Source organism: Zerene cesonia, unplaced genomic scaffold (genome assembly GCF_012273895.1).
Source record: "Zerene cesonia ecotype Mississippi unplaced genomic scaffold, Zerene_cesonia_1.1 Zces_u001, whole genome shotgun sequence".
Lineage (NCBI taxonomy): Eukaryota > Metazoa > Arthropoda > Insecta > Lepidoptera > Pieridae > Zerene > Zerene cesonia.
In genome coordinates this window covers 852,896-873,035 of record NW_024045131.1, presented here as the reverse complement: position 1 = coordinate 873,035, position 20,140 = coordinate 852,896, and the positions used below count along the sequence as shown (strand labels likewise).

The following is a 20,140-nucleotide window of genomic DNA, read 5'->3' as shown; positions in this document are numbered from 1 at the left end:
CTTGCTAACTTATTAACAAAACGTTTCACCGCTTAGTTAAGTCAAATAACTTGAAAGCTAAAGATAGACTAACTCACTAAGTTAAAGTTATTGTACTTTCAAATTATCTTAGATAATAACAAATTTATCAGCTTTTTAATAATTAATAACATGTGTATATTTTTTTATGTCTTTAATAGCTGCCATCAAATAGAGTACATAAAAGGGTGTGAACGGATAAACCGATTTCGATAAGGTTTTAATAGATACAAGAAAGCTTATGAAAAATAAATTAACAGTAGTTTTTCAAAATTCATGACAGCTGTTAAAGAAATATCATTACATATCTAAAATAAATTTTGTTATAACACAAAAATAAAAAAATCCATCAATTGAAAACCCAGAGTTATCGAGTGACATACGAAAAAAAAATAATTGTAACATTAAGAACTTTCCTCCTTTTCTAGAGCGTCGGTTAATAAATGTAAAAATTCTAAAAATAATATCTTATTTCCTGTGTAGAATCTAAAAAAATACGGATTTTTTTATTCTTAAGTATAAAAAACCATTACAAAAATATATTATGGACGTGTGTAAATAACAATACAAAACTTAGACTAAAAAATACATCAAAAACATTATCGAGATTCAATTATTATCATTATACCTTCATATATTATATTTTAAAAGATAATTTTTTCTTATAAAACATACTTTCATGTGAGATAAAAAAATACAGTTTATTGCAAGATATTTGCAAAAAAACATTTTTATATATAAACATATCATGTCACAATAATTACCACACATCTCCGTAACCACTGGACCGATTCTCATGAAATTTTCACTACATGTAAGTGTAGGAATCGGCCAACATCTATTTCTACCCCTAAATGATAAAAGTAAGGCAGAAACTAGTTTATTTTATAGTTAAATACAGGCGCATCTAAGTCATTGAATTACAAAAGCGTATAAAGAAAATATATAACGGGAGGGGACCAGATGCATCGGAGCATGGTCGTACCGAGTAACTTAGATACAATCAACCAAACAAAACAAATAACCAGAATCTGCCACACGATATGGAAGATTTTCAATCTGAAATGTGAAATGGAAATAAATTATTATTATTATAAATTATATATATTTTGTATGTTAAATATTACACTATAGTATATACTATCCTATAAATCCTACTAATATTATAAATGCGAAAGTTTGTAAGGATGTGTGCGTGTTTGTTGCTCTTTCACGCAAAAACTAGTGAACCGATTGCAATGAAATTTGGTACCTATCCAGCTGGACAACTGGAATAACTTATAGGTAGCTAAAAAGCAGTGGTGGCTCAGTGGTGAGAACCTCGGACTTCAAAATTGATAATTCGGGGTTCGAGACCGGGCGAGCGTGAAGGAAATAAATTGATTTTTTAATTTATCTGCGCATGTAGATAACATCACCACTGCTTAAAACGGTGAATCAAAACGAAACATCGTGAGGAAACCGGCATGTCCGAGTATTAAAAAAAAAAAAAAAGTTCGACGACATGTGACATCTGCCAACCCGCACTTGGCCAGCGTGCTGGATTATGGCCTGAACCCTCATAGGAGGCCTGTGTCCCAGCAGTGGGAACATATATGCAACCAGTAGTATATAATGTTATAAATGTGAAAGAGTTCACTTAACCGAAAAATTAAAAAATTAAAAAAAAGCATATAAATCGACCGTGTTCAGATGATTGTTAATTGTCGATTCCAATTCGAACAAGCGGTTCCTGAGGTGAGCGAACTCAAACAGACATTTGTATGTGATAGCCGAGCACGCTTCGGCACGGATTGGCCCGGCTCGCATCGGGGCAGCACCACACCCGCACAGGAGACCGGCGTGAAATAGCACACTTCTGTGTATCGTATGACGAGTGGGGGAGCCGGTGACCCATATCCCTTATCACACCCTTCCCAGACCTCTCCTTTATTCCTCTCGTCAATCCTTTCTTCTCCTCTATCCAATTCGAAGTCAGCAATCCCTGTGTAGAGGCGTAAAGTCTGCAATAGACCTTACGCCTCTCTAGATGTCCACGGGAGTGGTAGCGGTGGCTCACCAGCAGGCGACCCACCAGCTCCACCACCGACTTAACCACCAGCTCCGCCACCGACTCCACCACCAGCTCCACCACCAGCCCCACCACCAGCTCCACCACCGACTCCACCACCGACTCCACCACCAAATCCACCACCAGCTCCACCACCAGATCCACCACCAGCTCCACCACCAGCCCCACCACCATCTCCACCATCAGCTCCACCAGCAGCTCCACCACCAGCTCCACCAGCAGCTCCACCAGCAGCTCCACCAGCAGCTATGACACAAGACACTCACACTCCGTCCTTGGTCTTGGCGGGCGGTATCGTCTTCTCGCTCTCCTTGTTCAGGTACTTCCTCACGCCGAGGTGCAGGTTCACGAAATATTCGATCCACTGAAATGATCATTGTGAGTTATAGACGGAATTGAGAACCTGAACCCCCCCCCCTTTTTTTTTGGAAGTCGGTTAAAAACGAAATCTCCACTAATAATTTCGCATGACGTTACTATAAAAAAAATTATAACATTAACTACAATTTTTTGAAATCGGTTAAAAAAGAAATCTTCACAAATAATCCCTCGTGATTCTACTAATATTATAAATGTGAAAGTTTGTAAGGATGTGTGTGTGTGTTTGTTGCTCTTTCACGCAAAAACTATTGGACCGATTGCAATGAAATTTAGTACGTAGACAGCTAGATAACTGGAATAACATATAGGCAACTTTTTATCCCGATATTCCTACAGGATACAGACTTACGCGGGTGAAACCGCGTGGCGCAGCTAGTTACGAATAAATGTCACTCACATATATGGTGCCTATGTCTATAAAAAATGTCTGCTCGTCCGTCTTGTTCAATTCAGCGGCCAATTGCCTCGTGTTCGGGTTGTGGAAGCGCCACTCGGTGAATATGAACCTCTCCAGCCGGCTCAGCGAGTTCCACACGTTCTTGTGCAGGCGGAACAGACTGACAAAAAAATAAAAAAAATTACAAGAAAAAAAAAAAACAAAAAATTTTGATATTTTTTTACCGTTTTTTATGTTAATAGGAAATCATACACTTGGGTTGACTGGTGGAAGTCGTTTAGGAGCGATAAGGCCGCCTCTATGGCCGTATATTGTATAGTCTGTTATTTTCATATTTCTACTTAGTTCTGTGTAAAGAGCAAAATTATTTTCTAGTTTTTCTTCAACAATATCAACTATCGAATAAAAAAACGAATCAACAGAATCGGTTCACCCAGTCACAAGTTCTGAGGTGACAGAACCAAAAAAAAAAAAAAAAAAAACAGTCCAATCGACACTTCCTCCTTTTTTGCAGTCGATTGAAAAAAATCAACACTTTCTAATAATTCAAACGCAAATTTGATCGTTTGTTTGTCTCACACGGTCGCAACGGGGCGTTTTTATAATATAATATTCTTGTATGCAGACGCTACGTTCCATATGATTGTCCTTCGACATTGCGAGCGGAACCGCGGGCGGAGAGCTAGTGTAGCACTTACATGGGTCTCCCCCCAGTGACGCGCAGCAACGTGTCCAATAAAATGGCGGGAATGAAGTGAACGAAGATGGCGGATATGCGGAAGAGAAACAGAGACGGAACGAACTGTAGGTGGGGGTACCTGGGGAAAAAGTAGAAAAATACAATTAATAAAAAAATAAAAAAGTGTGTGTGTGATTCACACAAGATAGAAGTGAAACTTCAGTAAAACGACAAAAGAATGAGACGAATATATATAAAATAGTATGTATATTTCTGTCTCATTCTTTGCCGGCTTCATTCTACACATTTTTGTATTTGTGTATCTTACCTGTCGTATTTTCCGTCGCATCAAGTTTGTAATCACAACGATTCTAAAGTAGTTTCACTTCAAAAACACACACTTTAATGATAGAATCAACTGAATGGTCTACATACAGAGTATAAAAGTGAAGTCCCGTGTCCCCTAGTGGGGTATGGGGCAGATGATGTACATCTGTTTCACTGATCGATTTTCTTTATGGACATAAAGGGGTGATCAGCCTTCTGTGTCCTGCCAGACCGAGACATTTTTTTGACGTCCCCACCGGAAATCGAATCTGGAACCCATCTATTCTACGCTCACGCGTTAACCACTGTACCAAGGAGGCGGTCATACAATGTATATTTAATGAAATTATTTATCCCGGCGATCCTTATCAGGATAATAATAAAAAGGATGACAAACTCAAGAAACTATTGTATTGTCACCGTTCCTTGATAAGTGTGCAAAGATCATTTTTTTTTTGAACAGACAGATTGAATTCGAAAATTCAGAATTTTTTATATCTATCTGTCCGTTTGAAGTGGGTAAGAATCGGGTCTAAAGGAGTCGGTTACATACATACATACATACATACAGGTGAAGCTGATAAAAAAGGGTCATAAATTATATATTGTTTTTTTCTATCTATTTTTTTTTTATGTCACAGTCGGAAATGGAGCTGGTGGGACGCCTGATGGTAAGCGCTACCACCGCCCATGGACATTTGGAGAGGCGTAAGGTCCATTGCAGATCTTACGCCTCTACAAATGGATTGCCGACTTTTTGGGAAGGGATTAAGAAAGGTTTGGCGATAGGAATAAAGGAAAGGACTGAGAAGGGTAAGGAAAAGGATATGGGCCTATGTAGATAAAATAAAGTAAACATACAGATTCCCATTTATACACACAGACAACCATTTTGACGTGACAACGTCTTAAATTAGGTTGCGTCTCGGAGTCACTCATGAAAAAGTGTAACGCCCGGTAACGTTACGATGAGTCACCGAACTATGATCGGTCCGCCGCGCGCGCAGCACTAGAGAATTAGGCGCATTGAATCGGCGCGTGCTTGTGTCTCTGTCTCTGTCTTTTTAGTAAACAAAATATATTTTCTATAGTTAAAATTTGTGCAATTCTTATTTTCATTCAATTCCTTGTTCCTATTGTGCAATTTAATAATATTCGTATCAATAAATATTCTACCGAGAAAAAGACGTTGTCACGTAAAATCTTCGCCCGTAAAACCGACTTTACAGGCAACCATTTTTTTACACTCAGTTAACTCACCACACGGCGCTCTTCAGCGGATAGTTGTGGAGCATCTCGCTGACAATGGAGTCCAGCATCGTCCACCTGAACGGGTTTTGGGTGGAGGTGGTGCAGTGGTACACCGTCAGACCGGAGCTGAGGATAGTTAAAGCATTGTAGCATTGTTAAGAAATGATCATTGAAATCTCCTTTTTTTGGTGTCTGGAGATAGCTAGGAGGCTGGAAGAGTGACGTGGGCTACATTTCATCTCATTACCATGGGAATTTCCTTTGACAATGCGAGCGAACCCGCGGGCGGAAAGTTAGTATAGCACTCCATTACTTATTCTATTTCTTTATGAAAAACTAGCTGCGCCCCGCGGTTTCATCCGAACCAAATTACCAAATTTCATTGCAATCGCTTCAGCAGTTTTTGCGTGAAATAGTAACAACACACACAAATCCTTACAAACTTTCGCATTTATAATATTAGTAGGATAATACAATACATATATAAAAGAAAGTGGTGTTAGTTACACTATTTATAGCTCAAGAACGGATTAACCGATTTGGCTGAAAATTTGTGCAGAAGAAGCTAGAACCGGGGGAGGACATAGGACATAAACAACATTTTTATCCCGGAAATCCCACGGGAGGAAAACCCCGGGTCCATCTTCCCCGCGACTACGCGGACTAATTCGCGGGTGTAAAGCTAGTAATACAATAAAATAATAATAATTATGAAAAATTAATAAAGAATCTTAACAATAGACCGACCTCTGCTTGGCCGCGTGCCATCCGGCCACCAGCAGCTGGTTAACAACCACGTCCACGGGGATATAGTCCGCTATGTTCTCCTTCGCCAGCGGCAACCTGCGCACCACACCTGCCAAAAATATAACATTACATATTGAAAAACATAAAAAACACACGCTTTAGTGATAGTTCAATGAATTATCTTCTCTTATACAGAGTATATGTAAGGGAATTATTGAATCCCAGCGAATAAAAATATATATATACACGTATATATATATAATATATAATAACTATCTGCACTCGGCAAACGCTGTTCTGCCTAACTCTGATCATTTAGAGGTATGAAAAATAGATGTTAGCCGATTCTCAGACATACCCGATATGCACACAAAATTTCATCAAAATCGGTCAAGCCGTTTCGGAGGAGTATGGCAGCGAAAACTGTGACACGAGTATTTTATATATAAGATACTAAAAACAAAAGTAAATAATATGAGCAAAAAAAAGTATAATAATACTTAAGCATTACTACTTAAACAAGCTATAGTAATTGTATATGGATATGGATAAAAATTTGAATGTATTGTTTTGGTATGTTTAAACTACTTATCTACTTAATCTTATACCTTTAAACGAGCAATTCTTGTATATATATATATATATATATATATATATATATATATATATATAATTGGAATCTCGGAATCGGCTCCAACGATTTTCATGAAATTTAGTATATAGGGGGTTTTGGGGGCGATAAATCGATCTAGCTAGGTATTTTTTTTTTAAATGTCATATTCGTGTTTTTTTTCCTGACATCTATTGGTGAATAATAATACTATTTTGCTTCGTAGATAGCTGGACAACTGAAATAACACATAGGCACTTTTTATACCGATATTCCTACGGGATACCGACTTACGCGGTTTCAACCGCGGGTCACAGCTAGTTAGACAGTAATAACCGGAATTGACCGGACTATTGTAAATTTACTTGTATTCGCACATTACTTTGAATCTTTGTGGTTTTTCCTTAGTTAATACACAACATTTAACTTGTTAAAAAAAAAAGCGTGTCCCACAGTACCACCAGAAAGGATCCAGTTCAGCTTAGGCCAGACGTTGGCCTGGTGCTGGTTTTCAACTAGATCCTATTTATACATGGATCATATTGACATGGACCAAATTGGCATGTACACCATATTGACCACTGGATCAGAAAGCAGATTATGGTCGTAGGACATCAAATTGTCTCACCTTTAGCGGCCCCCATCAAGAACCCTTGAGGTCCAACCTTCGAGCAGGTCCAGCCGATCATTGGTTCCTTCCAAGCTGCGACAACTGGAAAATATATAGTTTGTTGTTAACCAAAAAAAAAAGACCAATGAGATATGGGACCACACCAGAGGTACCAGCTTTCAAATAAAAAAAGTATCCTCAAAATGGGTTCTCCCAGTGAAAGGTTATGAGGCAATAAATTTGTTATGACACCTATAACTTCGGCGGGGGTGATATGAAGTGGTATTAAAAAAAGATCTAAACTCTTGTTTTTTTTGTCTTTATTACATTAGATATCCTGACTGGGTGAACCGATTTTGATGATTCATTTTGTATTCGAAAGCTGCTGCCTCCCTTGTGGTCCCATAAAAACTCTAGATCCGACAACTAGAAGGCTGTTTAGTAATTCTATTATATTAATTGTTATGTTATATTACTCTGAAAATTAGAGTCTAGAATCTAGGTCATAGATAACTCACTCATGGATGGCCTCACTATGGTGCATGGGAACATATTGGAGCAGTTCTTGACTTCATGCTCAGCAAGGTGTTTGGTGAATGTGTAAGTGTTGGGGTGGCCTCGGAGGATTCTGAAATGTTAAACGGAATGTTATTATGAAAAACACTTATGGATATATGGGATATAGCATGACTGAAAAAAGCAGTGGATTTAATTTTTAGTTTTATAGCATTGAAATGCTTTATAAATGATAAATTCTGAAAGAATAGAAAAAAATTGATCACGAAGCGCGATTCGAACCCGCGTTCTTTGCCAAGCCGTAGCAACGTGTGGCGGGATCACGGGTGGCCCAGAGGCTAGGAAGAATCCTAAGAATCCCACCACGTCATCAAATTTTTTCTATTCTTTCAAAATTTATCAAAGCAGTGGATTTCAAGATCGATAAGTCGGGGTTCGAGACCGGGCGAGCGTGCAGGAAATAAATTGATTTTTCAATTTATCTCCACAAGTGGATATAATCACCACTGCTTAAAACGGTGAAGGAAAACATCGTGAGGAAACCGGCATGTCCAAGAATTAAAAGTTCGACGACATGTGACATCTGCCAACCCGCACTTGGCCAGCGTGGTGGATTATGGCCTGAACCCTCATAGGAGGCCTGTGTCCCAGCAGTGGGAACATATATGGGCTGATGATGATCCCAAGACTTGGTGATATAATGCTCATAGCTATTAAATAGTTTTAAATCAACATTAAGGTGGGGGCCCGTTTTCTTTCCTAAACCTTCCCAGTCCATTCCTTCTCTCTTCGTCAATCCTTTCCTTCTCCTTCCCTTTCCACTTAAAAACAGGCAGCGCATTCGTGCCGAAGCGTGCTAGACTCCCACATTGTACTAATACATGTGTTTAATATATGTAAATCGATTTACTTACGTCTTCTCCATGTCATCTAGAGCCTTATCCGACAGTCGGTTCACAAGGTTGATGACACTATCCACGTCACCCGGTGTTTCGTATACTTTCTCCTCAGCTTCGAGGAGATACGAGTTTACGTATGCTGAGGAAACGTGGACCATTGCCTGGAATTTAATGAATTCATCATCATCATCACCACCACCACCATCATCATCATCATCATCATCTTATTCATCATCATCACATGATGACATTTATCTTCATTTGATAATGATGATGATTAATATTCCACATAATGATTAACGCTTTTTAATGATTATTCAGAAGAAAAAAAAACCCATGGAATGCAGTCGCTTAAGAATCACAGGACAATTCTTTAGAACTATGTATTAAAAAAAAAGTGAAGTCTCGTGTCCCCTAGTGGGGTATGGGGCTGATGATGTACATCTGTTTCACTGAACGATTTTCTTTACGGACAAGTAGGTGATCAGCCTTCTGTGTCCTGCCAGACCGAGACATTTTTTTTGTGCGTCCCCACCGGGAATTAAACCTAGGACCAATCGGTTCTACGCTCACGCGTTAACCACTGTACCAAGGAGGCGGTCTAGAACTATGTATTAACATATACATATTACCTCTGTATTAAAATGAAAAATTGACATGATTGAAAAAAAGCAACTACAGTCTCTTGCCGGGTCTTCTCTGTAGAGACTGGTTTCCGAACTGGTGGTAAATGTTATAACTGTGCTATGACGATTCGAGCCAGCGCCTCCCGAGAATATCGCGTTCAAACAGACAAAAATTTCAGCTGTATATTATTAGTATAGAAGTATAAATAAACGAAAGCCCGGACCTTGAGTTTTTCATTGTAAATTAACTTACTGTATCAATATTGAGTCAATATAAGGTGACCCCCACCTCTGTTTCATCCACCGCCCAACTCAGATCTACCGTAAACAGTTGTTTTTCTCTAATATTTTTTATTTATATTCGAAATAGTACAAATAAATAAGTTTAAAGTGTTACTTTAAACATCACAAGATAGTATAAAGCAAAATCGCTTCCCGCGTCTACATGTATGTATGCTTAGATCTTTAAAACTACACAACCGATTTAGATAGGACTCTTTTTATAGAGTGATTCAAGATGGTTTATATGTATGATAAAATCTATTAAAGTACTCCGAATTTAACGCTTGCGAAACCGCGGGCAACAGCTAGTTAGTTACCTTCAAATCTTTAATTTCCTGACACAACTGCATAACCCTCCTCGTGCCGAGCACATTAATTTTAACCGTAGGCTTCAAATTTTCCTCGAAGTCCAAGGTCGCAGCTGAATGTATCACGACGTTCACATTCTCGATCAGGGTTCGTCTGTCGTCTGGGCTGAGCCCAAGGTCTTCTTCACCTACATCCCCGGCTACCGGTATCAGCTTGGAGAATATGTCCTTGGACTCCGTTTGCAGCAGTTTCTCAAATACCTGGAAAATTACATGTGATAATTAATACAAATAATGTTCTGTTACATACATTATCTATATAAGTTTAAAAAAATAAAGGAAAATTTCCCATTTCAACTGTATTTTTTTAATTTTTTACCTCAGAACTTTCGACAGGGTGAAACAATTTTGATTTTACACAACAACAGTCAACAATCCAGGGTCAAACAGGCTATTTTTCTAACCACACAGCTCCTAAGTTGCACACAATCAAAGCTGCGTCGTTAAACTAGTATGTGAACGCAAATTCTAACCACAATACATGTTTACAAGTTGAGGTAACAATTAACAAGGTTGTTTGAGCCATTAACTTGGTACGTACACTTATGGTGTCTTAACAAATAACAATTTATCTTTAACTCGACTGGAGTACATATTGAGAATATACAATGAAGACTATATTTTCTAGTGATTAATTCCCTGTTTTTATTATAAATTCCTGCCCGTGGCTTCGCCGCATCCGTATTGTTCTTACTTTTTAAACCTTCTCTGGACTATTCAGAATGCACCAAAATCATGATTATAAAAATCAGACCAGCCATTTTCGAGTTTTAGCGAGACTGACAAACAGTAATTAATTTTTATACATAAGATTATTTAAAGTTTATCATAATGACGGTGGCAAATTCTTTTCTATTCTTTAAAAATCCTCTTTAGTATATAATTTGAAACTAAAAATTACTCGCATAAAGTCAAATAACAATCTTATCCTCTCTATAAATAGACTAACTTCTTTTGTATTGAGAATTGATTACTATTTGAAGCTATTTGATAAATAAACATGATGGGCTAGTCGAGATTGTTACCTACACCATATCAAAATTTATTTTTCGTTCTGTTGAGTTACATTTGAGTTTGTAGGAAGTGGTATAAACATTCACATTTTAATGGTAGAATTAATGAGGAATCTGGAATGAAGTTTCATGAAGTTCTCAATTTTAAAACAGAAAAAACAATATTCTTTGTAGAAACAATTATTTTATATTAGTCAGTTAAGACAGATATTAATTTTAATTTTAAATACTTAAAACAAATACGAATGCGACTCTTCAAAAATTATATTATAAATAAATTCATTAATATCTTTGTTTGGAAGAAATATTTAAATTAGGAAGTACATTATTTCTTAATGCTGAAGGTTGATGAATTAAGTTTGTTTGAAGTTAATTTTATATTCAAATTAACTTTGTTTTTAATAATCATGTAAGGTTATGCTTTACATTTATTAAATAATTAAAATAAAATCAATTATTTAAAATTACTCTTTAATTTACAGGTTTTGTACTCACCGAATGACCGGGGAATTCGTTTAGCCTCTCCGATATATCTTTTCCCTTCTTTGGTCGCATTAATAAATATAATTTTCCTGATTCTGGTATGCATCTCAAGATTTTTTCTATCAGGCATAATCCCACGAAACCTGTGCCTCCAGTAATAAAAAAGTTTTTACCGGCGTAAAACGCGCGAACTTGTGATTCTTCCGTCATTTCGATTCTTATTTTTCACATACACTGAAATGAGAGATGAAGCATAAATTAATAAATTTGAAAATAATCAATAGTCGCTACAGAAAACTGAAATATATGTATATTTTGAAAAAAAGTTTACAAAGTTTTGAAGTTTGACAAGACCAGTTTGTATTATAGTACGCGCCATGAAAGAAGTCCAGTGAAAGCGGTTCTGAATGATTTTGCCGTATTGTATAATTCCAGAGTTGAGCAAAAAGATGAATAAATGCTTATATAAAATATCGCTTCATTGTCTGTGTTGTGCATATATGTTTATTTATTTATTTTACGCAAGATGGAGATAAATTATTGTAATATAAATCTTACCTACATGTTATAATAGTTAATTAGCAACCATGGTCTAGTTATTAATTGTGGTGTGTGAAGTGTGAATTGTCTACGCACATATTATCAACGTCACACAAGCGTGGATATATGAAAATTTAATTGCAATTATTATTTATATCATCTGCTCTGGAGCCGGAGGTTCGCGTAGATACTTGTGTATTTAATTTCCAAGTTATGCTTGATAGGATTACTGCCGGTCAGTGAAAGTAATTCTACAAATGAATATGTGTAACTATGGATCAGATAGAAATACTTGCTTTATCAAAGTAAAGAAGCGGTTAATGCCACTACTGTCTAATCAAGGCGAATAAATAAACACAAACATATCGAAAAATGTATTTGATCACACAGAAATGAAACGATTATTACTAATGCCTACATTTTATGAGTAATCTATGAGTAATCTATAAGTAATATGTATATATTGCTTAAAACGGTGAAGGATAACATCGTGAGGAAACCGGCATGTCCGAGAATCAAAAGTTAGACGACATGTGACATCTGCCAACCCGCACTTGGCCAGCGTGCTGGATTATGGCCTGTTTCCCAGCAGTGGGAACATATAAGGGCTGTTGGTGATGTTGATGATGATGATACCTACTGGCTGACTGACTTAGTGATCTATCAACGCACAGCCCAAACCACTCGACAGATCGGGCTAAAATTTGGCATGCAGGTAGATGTAATGACGTAGGCATCCGCTAAGAAAGGATTTTGGTAAATTCCACCCCCAAGCGGATTCCATGAAAATTTATTAGTACCGCGGGCAACAGCTAGCTTAGTTAAATAATCTGAGTCATCTATTACTGTTACCTGAACTTTTGCGCCAGCTCAGCCATAGAATTACATGACTCGGCACTTATCAAGCCGCTAGAGTCTCAAATTAGCCTCACTTGCATGCAATCACAATAAGTAAAGTGCTTTACTTAAGCAATTAAGTTGGGAATACGTTTTGCAAAGGTAATGGCAGATTTCAACTATTCTCAATCAGTTGTTAAGGATTATTAAACAAATTTTTATAATACAACAATTAATTAGTGTAATTTATAATGTCAAATATTTTCCTATAAAATTATTATGAAATGACGCGGAGCTAATGAAATTTACATGCCCTTTGTGGCTAATGTGTTGATCGTGTTGTAATCTCTGTTAACTTTTGTACACACATAATGCAAATAAAGAATTATTATTATGTACATGTATGTATATTATTCCATAATACTCGGGTACCACCAGAATGATAATAACCGGTCTTTTGGAAGGCTTACGTGGGCACACATATTATTATTATATATAATATAAAGATCTCAAATATACTTTACAGCTATCTGTTAAATATTTATTGTGCATTTGTATGATATGGTTGGTACCTGGACAAATATATAAGAAGTAAGAACCACGTCATTACAAAACACGTGGGCAGACTGAAAATCAGCGCTGTTGAAGGTTGAAGCCCGTCAGCATGGATGAGTCTGTTCCGATTGCCATGTCTATTTTTTTATGTTAATTTTTAAGTTATATTTGTTTTGTTATGTGGCAATAAAGCTTGTTTTCTTTCTTTCTACTTCTTTCAAATAAAAAAAAAAATCCAATTAAAAAATACTATCATCAAAATCTGTTCACCTATTCGAGAGTACTGAAGCATAACCTGCTATAACTACATTCTTGCAAATCAATTTAATTTGAATTTGAATTTATAGCTAAAAAACAATGCATTGAATAACGCATAAAATAAATTATATAAATATAGAGAATATAGTCAAGTACGACGCGTACAAGGAACACTAAGGGTTCTGTATAAATAAGTTTAACTGCCAAAAAACAGTCATCCATCTAGTTTACTAATAATCAAGCAAACAATAGTCGTTATAGCGGCAACAAATATATATCATCTCTGAAAATATCAACTGTCTAACTAATGATTGTTCATGAGAAGCCTGGTGACAGACAGACGAACTTAGTAATACGAGTCTCGTTTCAGTTTTTGAGAACGTCACCCTAAAAACAGAAAAGAAGTTATATAGAAACAAAGGTCAAATATTGCCTTACAATTGTTTTAATAATTATTATAAAAAAGACACCAAACGGCCTTCAAATAAAAAAATGAGGCATCAGCTTTCAAATTAAAAAGAAACTAAAAATCGATTGCTCCAGTCGTAAGCTCTGAGGTAATAAACATAAAAAAAGAATTTATTTTTACACTGGTAACTTTTCCTTTTTGACAATGTGTGAAATGACTTTTTTTTTTAATGTCGGATTTTACGAATAATCAACCGAACTCTAAAACGACATAATATAAATACGAGGCAAAAACGCAATATCATTAACGGCAACACTTGTTGCTTTTACGTCAACCCATTGTTTATAAAAACCATTAGAGCGTTGCGTTTGCTAATGGGAATTTATCTACCAACGGTTGTATTGGAGAGAGTATAAACCATGGTCATGCTAATACTACTAAAATAGTCTTAAGTTGAGAAATTTTGAAAGAATAGAAAAAAATTGATCACGAGGCAGGATGATGGCAGGAATTTTTTTTTTCTAAAGCATTTCAATGCTATAAAACTAAAAATTAAATTTAGTCTTAAGTTATCTGTGGTACAAACTAACTGAAAGTATTGTAACTGGGCTAACTTTGTAATAAATACCTATCCATCCATCCATACTTATAAACGAAAAATTTGTAAGTTTGGATGGATGTTTTTTAGGCGAAAACAACTTGTCGTATTTGTATGGAATTTGGTACATAGATAGATTATAGTCTGGTTTAGCTCGTGTTATTTTTACTCGGGTACCACGCGAGTAACGCCGCTGGTTACATCTAGTTTCGCTTCATTAAAACGACACGTCTTGTCATATTAAATAATTACTTGTACATATCAGTAAAAAATCGAGCATTTAATGTTTACAAGCAACACATCGTCCATTCACTGGGACATTCGCGACTGTTGTCTGCCGAGAATCACGCATATATATTTCGCATTTCGTTTGTATGAAGTTATTGTTATATTATATACTAGCGGTCCGCCCCGTCTTTGCGCGTGGTACATATCCTTCAAGTCCTACTAATCCTACTTCCTACTAATATTATAAATGCGAAAGTTTGTAAGGATGTGTGTGTTTGTTGCTCTTTCACGCAAAAACTACTGAACCGGTTGCAATGATATTTTGTACGTAGACAGCTGGACAACTGGAATAACATATAGGCCACTTTTTATCCCGATATTCCTACGGGATACGGACTTACGCGGGTGAAACCGCGGGGCGCAGCTAGTATACTATATATTTGTCTCAATAAATGGGCTATCTAACATTGAAAAAAAAATTCAAATCGGACCAGTAGTTCCTGAGATTAGTGCGTTCAAACAAACAAACACTTCAGCTTTATAATATTAGTATAGACATAATATGTTATAATCATTATTAGTTAATTACCTAAGTTTTATTTGATTTTTTTTATCCTTGTTAAGTCTCTGTCGCATTGATTTATAACCTGTGCATGTGATTTGGATAAATAAAATTAAAAAAAAAATACATTACTGTTAAACAATATTACCACAGACAATATAATACTATAGATTATAACCGTGCCATGGACAAAATGTCATGTACGCATGACATTTTGATGAGTGGACAATTATGCTCAAACACAATTATCCTTGGCTATTAAATATGATAGTCGTAAGTATGACACGAGCACAGTTTAATAAATTTCTTTGTTTTCCTTAAAATAGACAGTTTGTTTCACTAGCATTTCAATTTTAAACCACATCTGAATTACAGAAAATGTTTGGTTAAATGGAACTTGAGAAATTTTGAAAGAATAGAAAAATTTGATCACGAAGCGGGATTCGAACCCGCGTTTCTTGCCTAACCGTAGCAACGCCTAGCCTCTCGGCCACACGCGGGTTCGAATCCTGCCTCGTGATCAAAAATTTTTTTCTATTCTTTCAAAATTTCTCATTTATAAAGCATTTCAATGCTATAAAACTAAAAATTAAAATTTTAATCTTGCGAGTCCGTTTCAATTAAAGCTAATTGCGAAGTGAAGCAATTGAAACTGCTAAGCAAAAATAGATAAAAAACACGACGTAATTATGCAAGTGCAACATAGTATTTACATATTCATGTCTATAATTATTATTTTAAGTGTGTTAAGCTTGGTTGACTCACAAAAACTTCAATAAAAATAAAATCGGTCAAGTGCGGGTCGGACTCGCGACACAACGGGTTCCGTAGCAATAATCTCAATACCAATAAAAAAAATACTAGTCACCCATCCAAGCCATGACCGTGCCAACCGTTGCTTAACCTCGATTTATTTTTATTTGTTTCAATAGCGAACACAGATATAAGTAATAATCTCTTATACAACTCTGTCTTACAATCACGGTATCATGAGGTGCAGCCGAGTGATAGACGGACGTACTGACAGACAGACAAACAGACAAGTAGATTTTTCTAGCTGCGCCCCGCGGTTTTAACCGCGTAAGTCCATATCCCGTAGGAATATCGGGATAAAAACCTGCCTATATTTTATCCCAGTTGTCCAGCTATCTTTGTATCAAATTTCATTACAATCGGTTCAGCAGTTTTTGCGTACCGCCCATGAACACTTCTCTTTTCAGTGGGGAAATCTGTATGTACCCATATATCTGTAAGATATATGGGTACATACAGATTTCCCCTTCCTTTCTTAATCCCTTCCCGAAAAGTCGGCAATCCATTTGCAGAGGCGTAAGGTCTGCAATGGACCTTATGCCTCTCCAAATGTTCATGGGCGGTGGTAGCGCATACCATCAGGCGTCCCACCAGCTCCATTGCCGATTGTATCATAAAAAAAAAAAAAGATAGATAAATAGATACCCACAGCCCCCGGGAGAGGAGCCGTTGTTTATGTCGGATACCTACCGACTAAAACCCCACTGTGTTCCGACGAGTCGCTTTAGTAAAGGGGCCAAGGGAGCTGGTTAGTATACGTCCGCAACAGAGGTCTAGAAGATACTCTGCGATTGCGCTGCATGCTTTTAAGGGATATGGGAAGGATTGACTACAGGAAAGAAGGAATGGACTAGGAGGTTGAGGATAGAGAAACGGCAAATATTACAATAGAACTAACAAGTTTACTGTGGGAGTCGAGCACGCTTCGACACGAATTGGGCCGGATCGCACCGGGAAGTTCCACACCCCCACAGGAGACCGGCGTGAAATAGTGGCATGCCACTGTGTTTCGTACGTGAGTGGGGGAGCCGGAGGCCCAGTTCCTTTTCCTCACCCGTCCCAGTCCATTCCTTCTTTCCAGTCGTTAATCCATTCCTTTTCCCTTACCCCATAAAAGCGGGCAGCGCATTCGCAGAGGCACTACCTTTGCGAATGTTCATGGGCGGTGATCGCTTACCATCAGGCGAACCACCAGCTTAATTGTCCGATATGACATAAAACGTCGGGTTTTTTGTTTTCATACAAGTAGGTAAATAATTATTTTTCCTCAAATTTTTCTGAACCGTAACTGTAGTGTACATGTGAATTACGTCACATCGCAAGTCATTCAGCATGTAATAACATACACAATCGTGTTTCTAATGAAATTATTCATCAGTCTGTCAGTTAATTCATCATTCATTCACTGTCAGTCAGTTAATGCGCTTTGTTGTGGATACTCATTTTGCAATTATCAAATGTGAATGAATTTCTAACCGTGAAAGAAAGGCAACCGAAAATTATTTGATCATTAGAAAGCTGTTCTATAATAGAATGGCATGAGTTGTATCTTTTCTAAAATCGAGGCACACCCGGAGCGAATGGCTAGCGCTTAATTACAATAATAAGCAAAGAAAAACAATTCAAGCTCCACTGTTAGACATAAATTTCTAAATTTCCCTATATAGTTCCATTCTTTCATGTATCTGGCAACACAATATATGCAAATTGTACATGTACAACAACATACAAATGCAGTGGTGGCTCAGTGGTGAGAACCTCGGACTTCAAAATCGATAAGTCGGGGTTCGAGATCGGGCGAGCGTGCAGGAAATTTGATTTTTCAATTTATCTGCACATGTAGATAATATCACCACTGCTTAAAACATCGTGAGGAAACCGGCATGTCCAAGAATCAAAGGTTTGATGACATGTGACATCTGCCAACCCGCACTTGGCCAGCGTGGTGGATTATGGCCTAAACCCTCATAGGAGGCCTGTGTCCAAGCAGTGGGATATAAGCTGATGATGATTGATGAAGGTCCAATATAATGCACTTTAAAAAATAAAATATGCTTAAATCATAGTATTTTCTCCTGTCTGTCTGTGTGAGTCTCCCCGTGAGCACGCTCGCTGTAAAGTGTTCGAAACGTCGGCTTAATAATATAATGAATAAATCGCGTTTAAAATCCGTGAAAAAGTTTTTAATTTCTAAATGCTTAAATCATTCAAAAACACACTTTAAGGATAGTATGAAAGTATAAAAAACATTATTTAATCCTGGCGATTCTAATCAGGACAATAAGATCATTTATAAAATTGTCATTTATCACTTTCGTAACAATAGTTTCTAGTTATATACTTAAATCGCTTCGTTCAAAATCGGGTCTAAAGGTTGTCAGTTACATACAAACATATTGTATGTATATTTATTTTATATATGTGTATGTTGTATGTAAATTTTTAGAATGTAGTTTTTTTATTTGTTATATTTGCTTTACTTTTTACCTGCTTCCTTTTAAATTATGTTGCTATCTATATTTAAGTTGGTTGCCTGGTAGAGATCACTTATAAGTGATAAGGCCGCCTTCTGTGCTGTATCTCCTTTTTTTTTTTAGTATAAGTTTTGTTTTTGTATTTTGTTGGCAGCACAATAAAGTGTTTAAATAAATAAATAAATAAAACATATAGGTGAAGCTGATAACTGCGTTTTAATGAAGCTATGAACCACAAAACGAATAGAATAAATATCGCTACAATAATTTCAAGGATTTCCAAACAGATTTTATCCTTAACATTAATTTTTATCTCCCAGCGCCATTAATGCGTCAAGAATGTCAAAGCATGAATAATATAATGCTACTAGGTCTATAACAGTTTTATTTGACAATCGTATCAGAATATGTGTAGCAATTGTGCAGTTAACTATGTCCCATGTTATAAATTATTTGGCATTCTTTTTCCACGCTTCGTCTGCTTACAAATTAAACTTTTTTCTTTTATTAATAACCTTCATCGTTAAATGGAGTATCCAGCATATCTATACTAATATTATAACGCTGAAGAGTTTGTTTGTTTGAACGCACTAATCTCGGGAAGTACTAGTCCGATTTGAAAAATTCTTTCAGTGCTGGATAGCCCATTTATTGAGGAAGGCTTTAGGCTATATATGTACAGCGGGCGTAGCCGGGGCGCACCGTTAGTAAATAATATTTGAACTCGAAACAGGGATTCTGTACTGATTTAACACCAACACTCCAGCTTTATCTAAATAACTATAAGATATAGTTAAGTCAGCGAAAATTATGTAACAACTAAACACGCAAGGATACTTAAGTAGGGACTGAATGTATTAATAACCGACTTAATATTACATAGACCTTACAATTTTTTACGGTAGGAGAACTGCTTTGGTAGACTTGGTTGACTTACAATTGTTTTTATGCGACGAACCTATAATATAGTTAAAAAAAACACGCTTGCTCCTTCCTATACTCAGTATACGCCAAGAAGTTATAATATCCTGACGATACTAATCAGGATAATAAGATAAATTCAGGAAATTATTGTATTGTCCGACCTTTGATGATTGTAAAAAATTTGAATTAAAAAGGTCCTTTTAAAGTGGGTCAAAATCGAGTCCAATAGACACAGGTGAAGCTAATACAAGCATATTAATCGCTATTTATTTCACAAAAAGTTTATACAAATAATAAATCTTAACTCAAAAAATTTTCACTAAAATATCACAAAAATGACTATGAATATAACGCTTTCATTTATTTAAAGGACCATCCATGTGCCGACCGTGCTTAACTTTGCTTAACCTAAGCCATCGCTGATCGTACAAATATACAGGACCGTTATAACTTCAACTTCCGTATCACGTTCAAATAATTGACGGATCTCTAATACTATATGTAAAATTAACGTAACCAAGACCAGTATTAAAATTAATGTGTATAAAATCAAATTCTAGTTTTCTTAATGGATTTAATGTTATTTTTGTTTTAAAAAGAGGCACCATTTAAATGGATTAATGAATCATTCATTAATACCGTATTGAAACAACGTGGGATGTCA

General features: G+C 36.4%; 1 protein-coding gene across 1 annotated transcript in view; it reads right to left on the bottom strand.

Annotated features, from left to right (window-relative positions):
• Window positions 1–723: 723 nt before the first annotated feature.
• Window positions 724–20,140, bottom strand: part of LOC119838171 (putative fatty acyl-CoA reductase CG8306) — a 25,626-nt gene continuing 6,209 nt past the window's right edge. Inside the window, exons 2-12 of the mRNA XM_038364013.1 lie at window positions 11,291–11,512; window positions 9,732–9,983; window positions 8,522–8,667; window positions 7,610–7,719; window positions 7,110–7,193; window positions 5,872–5,980; window positions 5,134–5,250; window positions 3,566–3,685; window positions 2,868–3,027; window positions 2,356–2,453; window positions 724–1,077 (exon numbers count right to left, since the gene is read on the bottom strand). Of these exons, the coding sequence (XP_038219941.1) occupies window positions 939–1,077; window positions 2,356–2,453; window positions 2,868–3,027; window positions 3,566–3,685; window positions 5,134–5,250; window positions 5,872–5,980; window positions 7,110–7,193; window positions 7,610–7,719; window positions 8,522–8,667; window positions 9,732–9,983; window positions 11,291–11,488 (1,533 nt within the window). The 5' untranslated portion in view covers window positions 11,489–11,512 and the 3' untranslated portion in view covers window positions 724–938. The remainder of the gene's footprint in view (window positions 1,078–2,355; window positions 2,454–2,867; window positions 3,028–3,565; window positions 3,686–5,133; window positions 5,251–5,871; window positions 5,981–7,109; window positions 7,194–7,609; window positions 7,720–8,521; window positions 8,668–9,731; window positions 9,984–11,290; window positions 11,513–20,140) is intronic.